This window comes from Phyllobates terribilis, unplaced genomic scaffold (genome assembly GCF_046119375.1).
Source record: "Phyllobates terribilis strain yellow unplaced genomic scaffold, ASM4611937v1 Scaffold_13__5_contigs__length_258822181, whole genome shotgun sequence".
Classification (NCBI taxonomy): Eukaryota; Metazoa; Chordata; class Amphibia; order Anura; family Dendrobatidae; genus Phyllobates; species Phyllobates terribilis.
The window spans coordinates 187,969,007-187,985,746 of NW_027362773.1; the positions used below are offsets into that span (position 1 = coordinate 187,969,007).

The 16,740-nt window shown below is 44.9% G+C and overlaps 1 protein-coding gene across 3 annotated transcripts in view; it reads right to left on the minus strand.

Annotated features, from left to right (window-relative positions):
• The window catches only part of SLC12A3 (solute carrier family 12 member 3), a 50,961-nt gene that overhangs the window by 17,490 nt on the left and 16,731 nt on the right, over positions 1-16,740 (minus strand). For all 3 annotated transcript variants that reach the window (XM_073659114.1, XM_073659116.1, XM_073659115.1), the window contains 11 exons: positions 16,621-16,705; positions 16,310-16,464; positions 14,344-14,451; positions 13,937-14,060; positions 13,351-13,452; positions 12,763-12,918; positions 12,435-12,534; positions 11,577-11,688; positions 10,304-10,438; positions 2,061-2,167; positions 53-135 (listed from right to left, as the gene is read on the minus strand). In XM_073659114.1, the coding sequence (XP_073515215.1) occupies positions 53-135; positions 2,061-2,167; positions 10,304-10,438; positions 11,577-11,688; positions 12,435-12,534; positions 12,763-12,918; positions 13,351-13,452; positions 13,937-14,060; positions 14,344-14,451; positions 16,310-16,464; positions 16,621-16,705 (1,267 nt within the window). The remainder of the gene's footprint in view (positions 1-52; positions 136-2,060; positions 2,168-10,303; positions 10,439-11,576; positions 11,689-12,434; positions 12,535-12,762; positions 12,919-13,350; positions 13,453-13,936; positions 14,061-14,343; positions 14,452-16,309; positions 16,465-16,620; positions 16,706-16,740) is intronic.

Below are 16,740 nucleotides of genomic sequence, written 5' to 3' on the forward strand. Positions count from 1 at the left end.
CGACATCTGGATAATGTCACGGAGCGGTAGACATTTCTGAGCGTGCACTTACTATGAGCTTGCATGACGCGGGACATGTTCAGACCTTCTTTCATCCTGAGCAGGCACAATCCACAGTTAAAGTCGAAAGCATCACTACAAGACAGGAATAGAACGAGAGATTGTTTCCAGATCCAAAACCACTGAGGGGCAGAGGCAACAAGTAAAAAAACATCTAGCGTCGTATTCTCCATGAGTAGCAAATAGCGGGAATAACTTGAAAAACTTTTAGATCAATTGCTTAATTGTCTGAGGCAACAAGTAAAGTTGATTTTTTTTTAAATTTTTCAGATTCCTATATGCAACTAAGTTACTGGCCACCTCTGTAGTCTATAAGCGGTGGCCAGTCTCCTAGGCTAGGAGAGCAGCGCTTACAAGCTCTTAGCTAAATAGCTTGCAACTGCAGCACTGCAACTGTCTTGGATCACGGGATCCGGCCAACTTCAGTGCCCCTGTGCTCCTCTGATGCTGCAACAGCAATGCTGACTCTACCTGCAGCATTGGAGAGAGGCACTGTATGGAAAGGGGAGAGTGCATGGAGGGGGCACTGTATGGAAAGGGGACAGTGCATGGAGGGGGCACTGTATGGAAAGGGGACAGTGCATGGAAAGGGGACAGTGCATGGAAAGGGGACAGTGCATGGAGGGGGCACTGTATGGAAAGGGGACAGTGCATGGAGGGGGCACTGTATGGAAAGGGGACAGTGCATGGAAAGGGGACAGTGCATGGAAAGGGGACAGTGCATGAGGGGGCACTGTATGGAAAGGGGAGAGTGCATGGAGGGGGCACTGTATGGAAAGGGGACAGTGCATGGAGGGGGCACTGTATGGAAAGGGGATAGTGCATGGAAAGGGGACAGTGCATGGAAAGGGGACAGTGCATGAGGGGGCACTGTATGGAAAGGGGACAGTGCATGGAGGGGGCACTGTATGGAAAGGGGACAGTGCATGGAGGGGGCACTGTATGGAAAGGGGACAGTGCATGGAGGGGGCACTGTATGGAAAGGGGACAGTGCATGGAGGAGGCACTGTATGGAAAGGGGACAGTGCATGGAGGAGGCACTGTATGGAAAGGGGACAGTGCATGGAGGAGGCACTGTATGGAAAGGGGACAGTGCATGGAGGAGGCACTGTATGGAAAGGGGACAATGCATGAAGGGGACAGTGCATGGAAAGAGGACAGTGCATGGAAGGGGCACTGTATGGAAGGGGATAATGCATGGAAGGGGGACAGTGCATGGAGGGGGCACTGTATGGAAAGGGGACAGTATGGAAAGGGGACAATGCATGAAGGGGACAGTGCATGGAAAGAGGACAGTGCATGGAGGGGGCACTGTATGGAAGGGGATAATGCATGGAAGGGGGACAGTGCATGGAGGGGGCACTGTATGGAAGGGGGACAGTGCATGGAGGGGTCACTGTATGGAAGGGGACAAAGCATGGAAAGGGGTCAGTGCATGGAAGGGGGCACTGTAGTGAGAGATATCTGCCACCTAGTGGTCAGAGTTGGCACTGTACATTTATCATTGCGATTGCACCGAACTTTTTGTGAAAATTGCGACATTTCACTATAGTAAATGCTGAATCCAAATTCATCAATGTTTTACATTATTTAATTACACCTTATTCTAGTACTGACTTAAAAATTATGGAGCAGCGGAGATAAAGTGAGGACGCTGAAGATTTGGCATCAATTACGCCAATGTTTGACAAGAGCGATTATTTTTATAGATTATGTCAGGGTGGATAAATAATGCAGATATGGTTTATATTCCACCGCTGCTTATCTTTTTTAATAATTACCACACATTACGAATAAATATACCGGTAAATAAAAAAATAACCATAACATTAAAACAAAAACATGCAATAGTTTGGAATAAACGTGGCAAGTATAGTGACTGGATGGGCAGAATTTTGGCTTGTTATAGATATTGCAGACCCGAGACTAGGAATACGAAGAATCAGGTTTTTTTTTTTTTTTTTATAAATACATGTGAATTATGGGGTGTCCATACGTACTGCAGTATTGCCACATAACTGTCAACATTTCTTGGGTGAGACGACTGCCAATTCTTCTTATATCCTAGAAACAGGACATTTGGCTTCATGTGACCGACCCCAGAAGCCTAAAAAATGGAGCGAACGCAAAACAGATTGAGAACAGGACATAATACATGGGGTCCGTAAAGTACAGGGATACAAGATGTCACCCAGGAGGCTGCAGCTGAGGTGTGTATGATGATGTTCTGCAGCAGCTGAGGTGTATTCCGGTGTTCTGCTGCAGCTGAGGTGTGTATTATGGTGTTCTGCAGCAGCTGAGGTGTGTATTATGGTGTTCTGCAGCAGCTGAGGTGTGTATTATGGTGTTCTGCAGCAGCTGAGGTGTGTATTATGGTGTTCTGCAGCAGCTGAGGTGTGTATTATGGTGTTCTGCAGCAGCTGAGGTGTGTATTATGGTGTTCTGCAGCAGCTCGGGTATGTTTTAAGTTAATGGGGTTGTGTCAACTGCATAAATAGTTACAATTCCTAAGTGCTTGTAAAACACCAAGGTTACTTACCGGTAGCCGGTTTTTCCTGAACCCATGACAGCACACCTTGAGAAAGGGATCCGCCCCACCAAGGACAGGAAACCGTCTGAAATAAAAGGGCGGTACCTCTCCCTCATTTCAGTTGATTACGGAGCATTGAGAGGACCTCCAGGAAAGGTTAGACACATAACCAACACCTACAATATATATATATATATATATATATATATATATATAGACCCAAAATGTAAAGTGCTCACCAGGGTGTGAGAAAGAGACAGGGCGGGGAAAACTACGGGTGCGGTCATGGGTTCAGGAAAAACTGGCTACCGGTAAGTAACCTTGGTTTTTTCCCCTCACCCATGACAGCACACCTTGAGATAATTTTGGAGAATATGAGCACCCTAGGGAGGGACCACCGCCTGAAGTACCCTTCTCCCAAAGGTGAGGTCAAAGGAGGATAGATCCAACCTATAGTGCTTGTAGAAGGTGGATGGTGCAGACCAAGTAGCAGCTTTACATATCTGGTCAATTGAGAAGTCAGCTCTCTCTGCCCAGGAGGTCGCTACAGCTCTGGCAGAATGAGCTTTAATACCGTCCGGTCGTTCCTCCACTGACTAGTCATGTCTATGTACTGTAATAAAGCCCTTCTAACATCTAGATTGTGGAACCTAACCTCCCCGGGGTTTTTTGGGTTACTGCAGAATGAGGGAAGCACAATCTGTTGATTACAGTGGAATCTGGAAACTACTTTCGGAAGGTATGCTGGATCTGTACGTAGGACGACCCGGTCATCATGAATTTGGGTGTATGGGGGATCGACAGAAAGGGCCTGCAGGTCACTCACCCTATGGGCTGATGTTAGGACCACTAGGAGAATGGTTTTGAGGGTGAGGAACTTTGGAGCGATAACCTGCAGGGGTTCATATGGGTCGCCAGAGAGTGCGTTTAAAATGAAATTCAGGTCCCAGGGAGGAACTCTGAGAGCCCGAACTGGCTTAGCTCTGGAACAGGATTTAATGAATCTAGAGACCCAAACGTTCCCTGCCAGGTTGCAATTATAGAACGCCCCTAGGGAAGACACCTGAACTTTAAGTTTTCCCGTAGCTAACCTCAGGTCATGTCCGTTCAGTAAAAGCTCTAGGATCTCTTTAATTGGAGGTTTATCCGACAACGGGGAGTCTATAAAATCCAGGAATTTTCCCCAGATTCTGCTATAAATCTTAGTTGTTATGGGCTTCCTACTACCCAAGAGGGTGGAAACTAGACCTGGTGAAAACCCCCTATTCCTCAGTAACATCCTCTCAAATTCCAAGCCGCCAGATGGAAACCTTTGGCTTGTGCATGGAACATCGGCCCCTGGATGAGAAGGTCCGGCCTGTCCGGCAGAACCCAGGGATCCGAGACCGACATTAGATGAAGTAGGGAGAACCAGGGTCTTTTTGGCCAAAAGGGGACTACCAGAATTATCCTTGCCCCCTCCTCCCGAATTTTCCTCACAACTGCCGGGATCATTACTATCGGTGGAAAAGCATAGGCCCTCCTGAACGTCCAGGGTATCTGGAGAGTGTCTACAGTATAGGGATTTTTTGTCAGATCTAGTGAACAGAATCTCTCCACCTTCCTGTTTGCCCAAATGTCCGGTGACCCCCATAATTGGATAATCTGTTGGAAGACTATCGGGTTTAGAGCCCACTCTCCTTGTCTTAGAGTGTGGCGACTGAGAAAATCTGTCCTTGAATTTTTCACCCCCCGGATGTAAAGAGCACTGAGGGATGGGAGATGCTGTTCTGCTAGATGCAGGATTCTGTTTGCCACTACCATCAGGGAGCGTGATCTTGTACCACCCTGGCGATTTATATAAGCCATTGTCGTCCGATTGTCGGACCTGATCTGGACATGGCGACCCTGTATGTGGGGAAGGAAGCCTATCAGGGATTTCTCCACTGCCAAAAGCTCTTTTAGGTTTGATGATGTCCCTATTTCGTGACATAGCCAGAGCCCCTGAACCGAGAGATCTGCTAGATGACCCCCCCAGCCGGAGCCACTTGCATCTGTTGTAATTGTATGGTTGACTGGTCTGGACCACTGAAAGCCTTAGGTCAGATTCTCCCTGTTTGTCCACCATGAGAGGGAGTCTACCGTCTCTAGGGAAAGAGATAGTCCTCTTTCTAAATGTCTGTTGAAGGATTTTTGCGCTGACAGGACCTCCCACTGAAGAAGCCTCATATGACCTTGGGCCCATTTGACTGCTGGGAGACAGGACGTCATGTAGCCCAGTCGGGACATTGCTCCTCTCAGGGACATCACTGGAGACTCTATGGCCCTTGAGACCAAGCTGATTATTTTGCAAACCTTGTCCTCGGGGAGGAAGCGGGCTTGGAGTTGGGAATTTAGGGTCAAGCCCAGAAAGATCTGAGTTCTTGAGGGGGATAGTTTTGATTTTTGAATATTTATCAACCATCCTAGCTGATGTAAGGCTGTCCTGACCTCTAGGAGTTGAGAGGAACAGTGGTCTTCTGATTTCCCTATTACCAGAAAGTCGTCTAAGTAGGGAACAATCACCATGTTTTTTGATTCGGAGAAAAGCTGTCACCTCCGCTATAACCTTTGTAAACACTCTCGGTGCTATCGAGAGTCCAAAGGATAGGGCAGTAAATTCGAAATGCCTCAATTCCCCTTGGATGAATAGGGCTACCCTTAGGTACTTCTGGTAGTCTGGATGGATTGGGACGTGATAGTAGGCATCTTTTAGGTCGATAACTGCCATGAAACAATTGTGGTGTAGGAGTTTTACTGCAGAGTTCAATGATTCCTTCTTGAAAGTCTGGTTCTCTATCAGCTGATTTAGACTTTTGAGGTTGATAATGGTCCTTAAGGACCCATTTGTTTTGTTTTTTTTTATCACAAATAGGGAGGAATAAAATCCCCTTCCCCTTTGTGAATCAGGAACTTCGTGAAGGACCTGCTTGTTGACTAAATCTAGCACCTCTAGAAGCTATCTGCTTCTCCCTGGACTTCCTCCTGGGGGTGATCATGAAGGTTCGGTGAGAGATTTGACTGAAGTGCATCTTTAGGCCATTCTTTATGATACTGAACACCCAGGGATTTGAAGTAATGGCGTCCCAAGCTGGCATAAAATGGGAAAGCCTTCCCCCGACCTCTAGCCCTGATTCATTGTGAAGACTTTTTGGTACTGGAGGATGGCCCCCCAAACATGTAACCAGAGTCTTTTTTAGATCTGGACTCCCATCTTTTCCTTTCTCCCGGAGGGCGACCCCAGTTAAATCTTTTCCTCCGAAAGTAGGACCTTTTTGTGTCCCCCATGAAACCTCTCTTCCTGTTGCCAGCCATCTCCAAAAGCTCATCCAGTTTTTGGCCAAACAAGAGTTTACCATCACAAGGAAGGGAACATAGTTTATGTTTAGACTGCAGGTCTCCTGGGCCACCCTTGAGCCATAGGGCTAGTCTGGCAGTGTTAGATAAGTTTGCTGACCTGGCAGCGAGTTTAACCGAATCCGCTGAGGAGTCGGCAAGGAAAGCAGACACTGCCTGTAGTAAAGGTAGATTGGAGAGGATTTTATCTCTGGATATCTTTTTATCCTTGAGCTGGTCTTCTACCATGAGTGACCTAGCGACACAAGTGCTTGCTACCGCTGGTTTCAGGTCCCCTGCCTCCGCTTCCCAGGTGTGACGCAGGAAGGAGTCTGCCTTCTTATCTAGAGCATCCTTTAGGCTGTGTGCCCACGATGCATTTTTGGTGCGTATTTGCAGCGCGTAAACACTCCAGAAACACATTGCATACCTTATCCCATGACTTTCTATGACATTCTGCAAGTTCTGTGCACATGGTCAGGATTTTTTCTGCGCGGATTTGACTCACAGAAAAAATACGGACATGACCAATTTCTGTGCGTTTCTGCATGCGTATTTGCCTATACAATGCATTGGAAAAACGCATGGCAAATACGCATGCAAAAACGCATGTAAAAACCGCGTGCGTTTTTCTGCCAAGGAGATGCAGAAATGCTCAGGAAAATTTCTGCTTCATTTCTGCATCGTGGGCACTAAGCCTTAGACTGCCCGAATCTTCCAGGGGTAGGGACGATTTTTTGTATGATCGGGCGACAGACCCGTCAACTTTAGGAATTTTATCTCAGGACCCAGAGACACTATCCTCGAAGGGGTACCTTCTTTTAGAGGATAAGGACAACACTCCCGATTTCTCAGGCTTCCTCCAGGTCTATAAGGGTTTAAATTTTAGGATTCACTGGAAAGGAGCGTCTCTTTTTTTTCCTCCAGGCCTGCGAACATAATGTCTTCCAGGGACCTAGCTGCCTTCTCCTCCCTCAACCCCATGGTTGATCTGACAGCACTGACCAACTTGTCCGTACGCTCAATAGGAAAACAGGGCCTACCATTGTCTGATGAAGAGGAGCATGATGAATCACTGAGGCATGGATCCTCCGACTGGGAGGATAAATCATAGTCGGAGGAAATATCCTTATGGAATCTGATTTTCCCCTTTAGCAAGCCTTTTAGGGAATCTTGAACCTCTGTACAGATTACGGATCTCAAATTAGAAGCAAAATCCGGGGTGCTCTCCACTATGGTTTGGTTAATACACCTAGCACAAAGCTGTTTCTGCCAATCTATGGAAAGGGGGACTGGGCATAAGGCGCAAACCCTGTGCTTCTGTTTGGCGCTACTCTTCTTAGGTTCCTAAGGAATGAAGCACATAATAACTTTCCATTACTATTAAGTGACATTCACGAAGATCACTCACCCCTGAAGTCACAAAAGGGTACCGGATTTGGAGGCTGTGGCGGGACATAAGATGAATCCCTTCTGGATGGCCCTGAAGCGTCCGAGACCTTAATTCTCCTGCTGGCGCTACGGTTACTGGAGCGGCTGTCCGTGTGAGAGGTGTCCGACTGCTTCTTCTGCTGGCGTTGCTGAGGTGGAGGGGTCAGCTGCTGCTGCTCCTGGCTGTCCTGGTCTGCCATAGCTGCTATACCACAAGCACGAGTATACACTGTGTTCCAAATTATTATGCAAATAATATTTTCTCAGATTTTCCCAAATTACCTATATGAATTGCAGTCATTGTAATTTTCCAGTCAAATAACTATTAGAGTACAATTGAAAGGTTTTTGTACAAACTGCCTATGATAACAGTATATTTTTAAAAAAATAAAAAACTCAAACTGCACTCAAAATGTATGTTCCAAATTATTATGCACAGCAGAGTTTCCAACCTTTTCCTTTTAATAAATAACAAAAAAATGGTCATTTTTGAAATTATAAGCATTAGCAGGTTATTACAAAGTGAAATCAAACCGTTTTCAACTCAAAACTTTATTCTAGGTGATGTTACATTTGCACATAGGACCCCTTGTTCGAAAGGAGCTTCTGAACTCTCTCGTCCATTGAATTTGTCAGGTTTTGGATGGTTTCTGCTTCAATTGTTTTGCATGAGGACAGAATACCCTCCCAGAGCTGTTGCTTAGATGTGAACTGCCTCCCGCCATCATAGACACTCCTTTTAATGATGCTCCAAAGGTTCTCAATGGGGTTGAGGTCAGGGGAGCATGGGGGCCACACCATAAGTTTGTCCCCTTTTATGCCCATAGCAGCCAGAGATGCAGATGTGTTATGTGCAGCATGAGACGGGGCATTATCATGCATGAAATGATCTCGATGGTCCAGATGGATGGAGTGGAGGATGGCTGGTTGATGGACACCCCATGCAAACACGGCTACGGTGCTAACAAGGAGGAGGTGGAGTAATGTCTTGGGCTGGAATCATGGGGAGACAGATTGTCGGCCCTTTTAGGATCCCTGAAGGGGTAAAGATGAACTCCATAATGTATGTTGAGTTTCTCAAACAGCACTTCCTTCCATGGTTCAAGAAGAAGAACCGTGCATTCCGCAGCAAGATCATTTTCATGCATGATAATGCCCCGTCTCATGCTGCACATAACACATCTGCATCTCTGGCTGCTATGGGCATAAAAGGGGATAAACTTATGGTGTGGCCCCCATGCTCCCCTGACCTCAACCGCATTGAGAACCTCTGGAGCATCATCAAAAGGAGTGTCTATGATGGCGGGAGGCAGTTCACATCTAAGCAACAGCTCTGGGAGGGTATTCTGTCCTCATGCAAAACAATTGAAGCAGAAACCATCCAAAACCTGACAAATTCAATGAATCAGAGAGTTCAGAAGCTCCTTTCGAACAAGCGGTCCTATGTGCAAATGTAACATCACCTAGAATAAAGTTTTGAGTTGAAAACTGTTTGATTTCAGTTTGTAATAACCTGCTAATGCTTATAATTTCAAAAATGACCATTTTTTTGTTCTTTATTAAAATGAAAAGGTTGAAAACTCTGTTGTGCATAATAATTTGGAACATGCATTTTGAGTGCAGTTTGAGTTTTTTATTTTTTTAAAAATATACTGTTATCATAGGCAGTTTGTACAAAAACCTTTCAGTTGTACTCTAATAGTTATTTGACAGGAAAATTACAATGACTGCAATTCATATAGGTAATTTGGGAAAATCTGAGAAAATATTATTTGCATAATAATTGGGAACATCGTGCAGACAGCCCCCCCCCCCCCTACTGACGCCCGCCGGCCGAGGTTTCAAAAGCCGGCCGGAAAGCGCTTACAGGGCGCTGCCATGATGGATACGGGTGCCGCCCTCCCCCCCGATGTCATCAGGCACGCCTCTCCCAGCGTGCACCGCGCCGTGACATTAGGCGTGTAACACCCGGAAGACGCCGCTCCCGGCATGCGGCCAGCCAGGAGCCTGCGGCAGGGAGAGGACAGCGCAGTGGTCTGCGGAGAGCCGGAGCCCCTCCTGACCTCCTGCGCACGCTCGGACACGGCTCCAGGGAACCACGGACGACGCTTCTGGAAACTGGTGCACAGGCTGGCGTCCACTCTTCCACACTGGAACAGGCCCAGAATAGTATGGACATCTTCTTCCAGACAGGTTCCCAGCAAGGACAGGAAACCAACTGAAGCGAGGGAGAGGTATCGCCCTTTTATTTCAGACGGTTTCCTGTCCTTCGTGGGGCGGATCCCTCTCTCAAGGTGTGCTGTCATGGGTGAGGGGAAAAACCAGCAACTTTGCAATTTATTAAAAATCCTCTTTGTTCTCCAGAATGGAGGGATTTTTCTACAGTTTACCGTTTGTTGCCTTGTTTACCTGCCTCCTCTGCAGCCAGAGAGTGGCTGGTTTCCTAGGCAAGGAGTGTGCGCTTACAAGCTGTTTGCTGGAGTGCTTGTAAGCGCTGCTCTGAAGACTGGAACAACTCTTTAAAGAGGTTGTTCACTACTAAAAAAGTTAATCTTATTGGGCTCGGAGCAGTGGAAAAAACAAAATAAAAAAAACTATACTCATCTCCTGGACCCGCCCATCGCCTGTCATGTGACTGCTGCAACTAATCAGCAGCTGCCGATCAGCTGCAGCCTTAACACTTTTTGGCTGCAGCTAATTAGTCACCAGTGATGCCCCCATCAGATCTTAATCCCAGGTGACCGGTGGGGTTTTTTCTCTCTCTCACTTCCCTGGGCCTATTAAGAAAAACTTTTATAGTAGTGGACAATCCCTTTAAATAGTTATTAATATTGTGACTTCACCACAGCGGCTAATTTACAGTCAGTGATAATTTTGGAAAAATAGGATGTAAATTCAGATTTGTTGCTATAGACTGATAATCATTACCTGAATCAGCATCTGGGCTCCGCTCCGAAGGTCGTCAGCGATAAGTCCTGTATAAAAACCTCGAATTTTTCTCTTATTTAACCATTTAACATGGCCGTCTGGATTCAGCTCCTGGAGCTTTTGCTTGCGTGGGCCCTTTAAATAAAAAAAAGTGTTATATCACTTAAAGCCCAGTTCAATATTGCATTCGCCCTTTTTTTTGTCCAGTCTTTAGTAGGTTTTTTTGCCCATTTTTGATTTGTGCCAAATTCTTCTTTTAATTTGCCTTTTGTTTCCAAATCTATTTTATATGTTCACCGTTATGGACCAGTTTTGTGGTTTCCAGATTTTTTTTAGTCAAATTTATCAATTGTGACTTTAAAAAAAAAAAAAAAAAGTCGTAAAATTTATTTGCAAATGTACTCCAGTTGCCCCACTGCAGTGAGTGATTTGTGTATGTCTGAATTTTTTGTGCAATTTTTTTGTAGTGAGTGATTTGTGTATGTCTGAATTTTTTGTGCAATTTTTTTGTGGACTTTTAGTTCAAAAAAGGTGCAAAAATAGGGCGCATGACAGAAATAAAGGTTTTTTTTGCTCAAAATTTATGAAACGCGTGGGACATTTTAAAGAAATAATGGCAAAAATGTCAACAAATACAACAAGACGTAAAAAAAGTAACTTAAGAAAACCTACAGATGATGAATTGGGGCGTTAGTGCTTCTAAGATTGCCCTGCAGCAGCGCTCCTGGTGGTCCAGATTGACGGTGGATGGCAGAGAGGCCATATAAGTGTAAATGGGAGGAGTACATATAGTGATTAGCATATGATATAATCCCTGCTCGATGTCTTCTAGCCTATCTGCTTCAATATAAGCTACTATATTAATTCATGCATTTAAAGGGGACCTGTTGGCATGTTTTTACATTTGAAAGTAGTGTTATGGCTGTGTAGGCAATTATTCCCCAATAAAAATGACACCTTTTTTTGTTGAGATCCGATGTGCCAGTCATGAGAAATGTAGTGTAGAAGTTATATGCAAATCAGGCAGGAAGTGCACTGGGGGGAAAGTGCACTTGGAAGAAGCACTTCCTGCCTGATTTGCATATAACTTCTACACTAGATTTCTCATGACTTACACATCGGATTTCTACAAAAAAGGTGTCATTTTTATTGGCGAGTAAATGTCTATAGTCATACCACGTCCATATGTAAAATACTGCATGTGAAAATATGCATATAGCGCTGCCCACATGGACGCAATGAAGCTATTATGCAGGGCTTGCTCTGTACTTACAATGATGATGTTCCCACAGATCATTAGGCTTTGCTTTTTAGTAAATGTTCCTACAAAATCCACCATGGCAGGTCGAAAGTTGGGTGGTCCGGTCAGGACTAAACACTGGGGTCTGTACAGAGAGGATAGAAGAGTAATTCACCATGTCACACAGATCAGGCATTCTCTGAAAAATAGCGTTACTCTTTAGTATGGAGCCCATCTTCAGGCTTTAAATGGGTATTTCTATCTCAATATGTAGCAGGTGTATTAATAATAACATTAGCAAATTTCCCCAATTAGAAATGTAGTATAATTCTTCTGATTCTTTAGGTCACTTACCCCATGTGCAGGGCATTGCAGTAGCTTAGGTATCCATGGTTACGACCACTAACAGCTAGATAACTGTCACTATATGAGTGGTGGTAACCATGGATGCCTAAACTACTGCAATGCCCTGCACATGGGTAATCAGAAGAACTATACTACATTTTTAATTGGAGATATTTGCTAATATTATTATTATTATACCTACTACATATTGAGAAAGGATCTTCAAGATGGGAATACCTCTTTAATGATCAGTGAGGGATTCATGGGCTATTGATAATAGTGAAAGGCAATCCATGGGCCGCACCATTGCCCTGAGGTTGGGACTCACAGTCTATACCCTGCGCTGAAAACAGTCAGGTATGGATATAGGAAATATCAATGATGGAAGGTTAGCTGCATTAGCTTGGCCAATGCACAGTGGCTTATTGATGCCCTTTCAGGAGCCCAGCACTCGGGACAAGGTCACAGCTTATAGGAATAATAATAATTAATAATAATTATTATTATTTGTAATAATTATATAATAATAATAAAACTTGTATTTACCGGAAATTTTTGATGTGATCCTCCACTTGGTTAAGCCCCACACAGTAAGACAGCGCCATGTTATAGGATCCGGCCTGCACAGACGAACCCCAATTTGCCTCTACAAGGTTAAAAAAAAGGAAAATAATTCCAATAAATGTCCTAATAAATGTTTTATATTTTATTCATTTTACTCGCACCATTAATTTCCGCAGCGCTTTACAGATATCAAAATTGCTGTCTCCAAAGTATTGTCTTTGGAGTGTGGAAGGAAACCAGATAACCTCAATAAAAAGCCTCCCCCCAAAGGTATACATAGAGATATGGGGTCCACATTGGGAAATCTTACCAGGCTTCTTGTATAGGACGTAACCCAAAAGAAAGATGACAATGCCAATGGCGATAAGAGCGGACTCCCAGGCCAGGAGGAACATGATGACCACGGATATCACTGCTCCAAACAGCGATGCCCATTTATTGTAATACTTAAATGAAGGTCTCCAGCCTGGCGGAAAAATTATTTATTGAATTACTAACTGTGCCACCATCATATAAAGTCTACAAACTCTATTGAGTGTCCCATGCCTCACTAAAGAGTTTTACAGAATTGGAAAAACTTGGCCGCTTCCATCCAAAGACGGCGCCACAATTGTCCATGGGTTATGTCTGGTATTGCAGCTAATAAAGAGAATGGGGCTGAGCTGCAGTACCACGTCTGTCCACTGGGACAGGGGTGGCACTACTCTTAAAAGAAAGCAGCCACGTTTTTCAATTACTTTAGCAACAGCCAGCCCGGAGGGTTTATTTTTGTGATTGACTGGGATCAGACATTAGGGACCCCCTCATCCTGATGGGTCTTTACAGCAAGTAACCGAAAGTGGGGCTTGGGAAGGTGGGGGTCCATTAAAGATCCTTGGGCCAAAGTGTGAACACTTACCTGGGGAATTAGTTATCGATGCATGGAAACAACTGAAATTAATCAAAGCATACGAACACAGGAAGAAATTGGAGATGATGGGCGCAATGGTGTTCAGTTCACCTGCAGGAAAAAGGAGCGTCGTGTACTGTATACGATAGCCAAGACAAGACTCACATCTTTTTAAAAGAATTGCTTTATCGATCCAATAGTATAAAAAGGCACAAAAAAAATGAAAAAAGGCAGAAAATAAATATCTGCTGCGCTCCCAGTCAACATGTTTCAGACCTGCATGGTCCAGGCTTGACAAAGTACTATGCAGGTCTGAAACATGTTCCCTGGGAGCGCAGCTGTTTCTAATGGGGTTTACAATCCACTTTCCCTGATGTAACAATACAATGTACTTAAGATTGCAATGACTAAGGACCCTATGGTCTGAAACGCGTCTGCCCAGGAATTTTCTCTCCTCCCCTCCCCCCTTTTTTCTGGGGTTGTGACATATTGCCGTGAGATACATGTTTTTTAATCTTTATCTAATAAAACTTGGATTTTACATACTTCTGAGGCAGGATATACTCTGCTATCGAATACAATGTACTTGACGTACCAATCAGGATAAATGCACATGCGATGAGAAAGGTTAGTAGGTATCCCCGAATGGGCTCGTTGTTCTTGCCATACCCTTTCCCAAAGAAGCCGATCAATGGGTACAGATTGTCTTTACAGAGGCACTACAGGAACATCACAGACAAAAAATAATGAAAATTGACAATAAAGCAAAATTAGGTCAGTAACCAAATAACATAAAGGGGTGAGGATAAGGAGTGGTCAGTGGGGTCGAGCGTTGTTCATTGGGGAAGTCATGGGAGATCACTGTTGGCCTATGGTGTCCTAAGGTGTAGGCATCTTAAGTCACACAATGGGGTTACACATCCTTGACATCCTTCTTACTAGATACTTGGGTATACAATAAAAATAACAATAATAAATCACACGTCATCCGTTGTACTGTACCTGAAATACTTTGGGGGCAGAAACCAGACAAGCCAAAGCAGATGACAGAGTGGCGCCAAAAATCCCAGCGGTCACAAGAGGGGCAAATCCGGACACCATACTCATAGACTTCAAAATAAATATATAAAGTCAATGTCCTGCACATAGGAGGCAATATGTGGGCTGATGTGTCTAACTATGATGATCAGTAAGACTCCTTCATTGGTGGCACATCAGTGGACGCGTCAGGTGTCATCACCATCTTCCCTATATGACCTGAAACCTGCATGACCGATCGGCTATTAAAACCATTGATCGGTAAATTGAACTTAATGTGTTGGGAGCAGGAAAATGGAGCAAGCATAAGGATCTAAGTGACTTTAACAAGGGCCGCGGTGTGATAGATGACTGGATGGGAGGACCTCCAAAACACTAGGTCTTGTGAGATGTTCCTGGTAAGCAGTGGTTAGTACCTACTATAACTGTTCCAAGAGAAAAACTGGCTGCAGGATCACTGGTACCCAAAATTCATGAGGAGCAAATGCTGCTCAATCTAGTCCAAATCCATGGACTTAAAGGGAGTCAGTCAGCCCCAAAATACAATTTGAGATAAGTACATAGCAATATAGGGGACCTAGCCCCTATACAAGTCATGACTTTTCACTGTATAAATCTGTCCTGTGTTGCACAAAAAAAAAACCTTTATTCCCATACGGTAATTAGGGTGCTCTGTGCACCCTTGCCGCAGCTGAGCAGCTTCATTGCACCATTCTGCTCCGTGAATCTGGATACCCCTGCCTCCTTTTCTGCTGATGGACAGCTCTGCTTGCCCAGATCTTGCGCTCACTCACTTCCTAGATTGTACAGCACTGCTTGCCCCGAGCCTGCGTTCACTCACTTCCTACATTGGACAGCACTGCATCCCTAGAGCTTGCGCTCACTCACTTCCTAGATTGGTCAGCACTGCTTCCCTAGAGCCTGCGCTCACTCACTTCCTAGATTGGACAGCACTAGCTTTGCCAGAGCCTGCGCTCACTCACTTCCTAGATTGGACAGCAGTGGCTTGCACAGAGCTTGCGCTCACTCACTTCCTAGATTGGACAGCAGTGGCTTGCACAGAGCTTGAGATCACTCACTTCCTAGATCGCACTGCACTGGCTTTCCCCAGAGACTGCGCTGACTCACTTCCTAGATTGGACAGCACTGGCTTGCCCAGAGCTTGCGCTCACTCACTTCCTAGATTGGACAGCACTCCTTCCCCAGAGCTTGCACTCACTTCCTAGATTTGACAGCACTGGCTTGCCAGAGCCAGCGCTCACTCATTTCCTAGATTGGTCAGCACTGGCTTCCCCAGAGCCAGCGCTCACTCATTTCCTAGATTGGTCAGCACTGCTTCCCTAGAGCCTGCGCTCACTCACTTCCTAGATTGCACAGCACTGGCTTCCCCAGAGCCTGCGCTCACTCACTTCCTAGATTGCACAGCACTGGCTTCCCCAGAGCCTGCGCTCACTCACTAAGTAGGTTGGAGTCTCTCCCCTCTTCTGCGGCCGTTCCATTTCAGTTTGTAGCCACTGCTGTCCATCACCAGAGAAAGAGAAGAGGCATCCAAATTCGTAAAGGCTGCACCAAGCAAACGCTTTTTTCGCACAACGGAATGATAGCTTTATATAGTGAAGGTATGATTTTTGCAGGGATTAATCCTTCCCATATGTGTTCAGTATAAAATGAGCTTTGTCGGTGACAGACTCCATTTGAAGCGTTGCAATTAACAAATTATGCAATTTTTTTGCTCTTCAACCTAAGATCTGGCATATTGAGGAACTTTTATCTAATATGCATGATCCCCATAGGCTCATCATCAATGACCCTTCCATTTCCTTCCCTATCAGTCTAAAAAGGGACAACATTTTAGGAAGCGATAAAAAAAAAATAAAAAAAAGTAGTACTAAGAATGTGTAAGGATGTAAATCCACAGCAATGGCGTCACCTGGTATTGGTTTATCAGCCCGTATTTACAGCTCTGGTCCATGGCACATTTGGTGAAGTTCCATCCGTATCCACATGCCAGCCCAACACAGTTTGTGCCTCCCTCTATAACGGTGTCATTCAGACTGCCAGAGGCATCCCGGACCACACAGGAGCCTGCAAAAATATGTTATTTGCACATATCTAACTAATGGGGGCGCTCTTCTAATAAAACCTATTGCTTTCATCTATAGGCAAGCACATATATAAAGTCATATTTTTACTGGATACATCATATTACTGTAGATATTGATTATCTATTAATCTCTGTACCGATGGTGGCGGATATAACCAGATAAGAGAAGGTCGTCCAGAAGATGGCCATGAGAGTGCCTTTAGGAATAGCCACTGCTGGGTCCTGAATAAATAAAAATGAGTATACTGTTATTGATA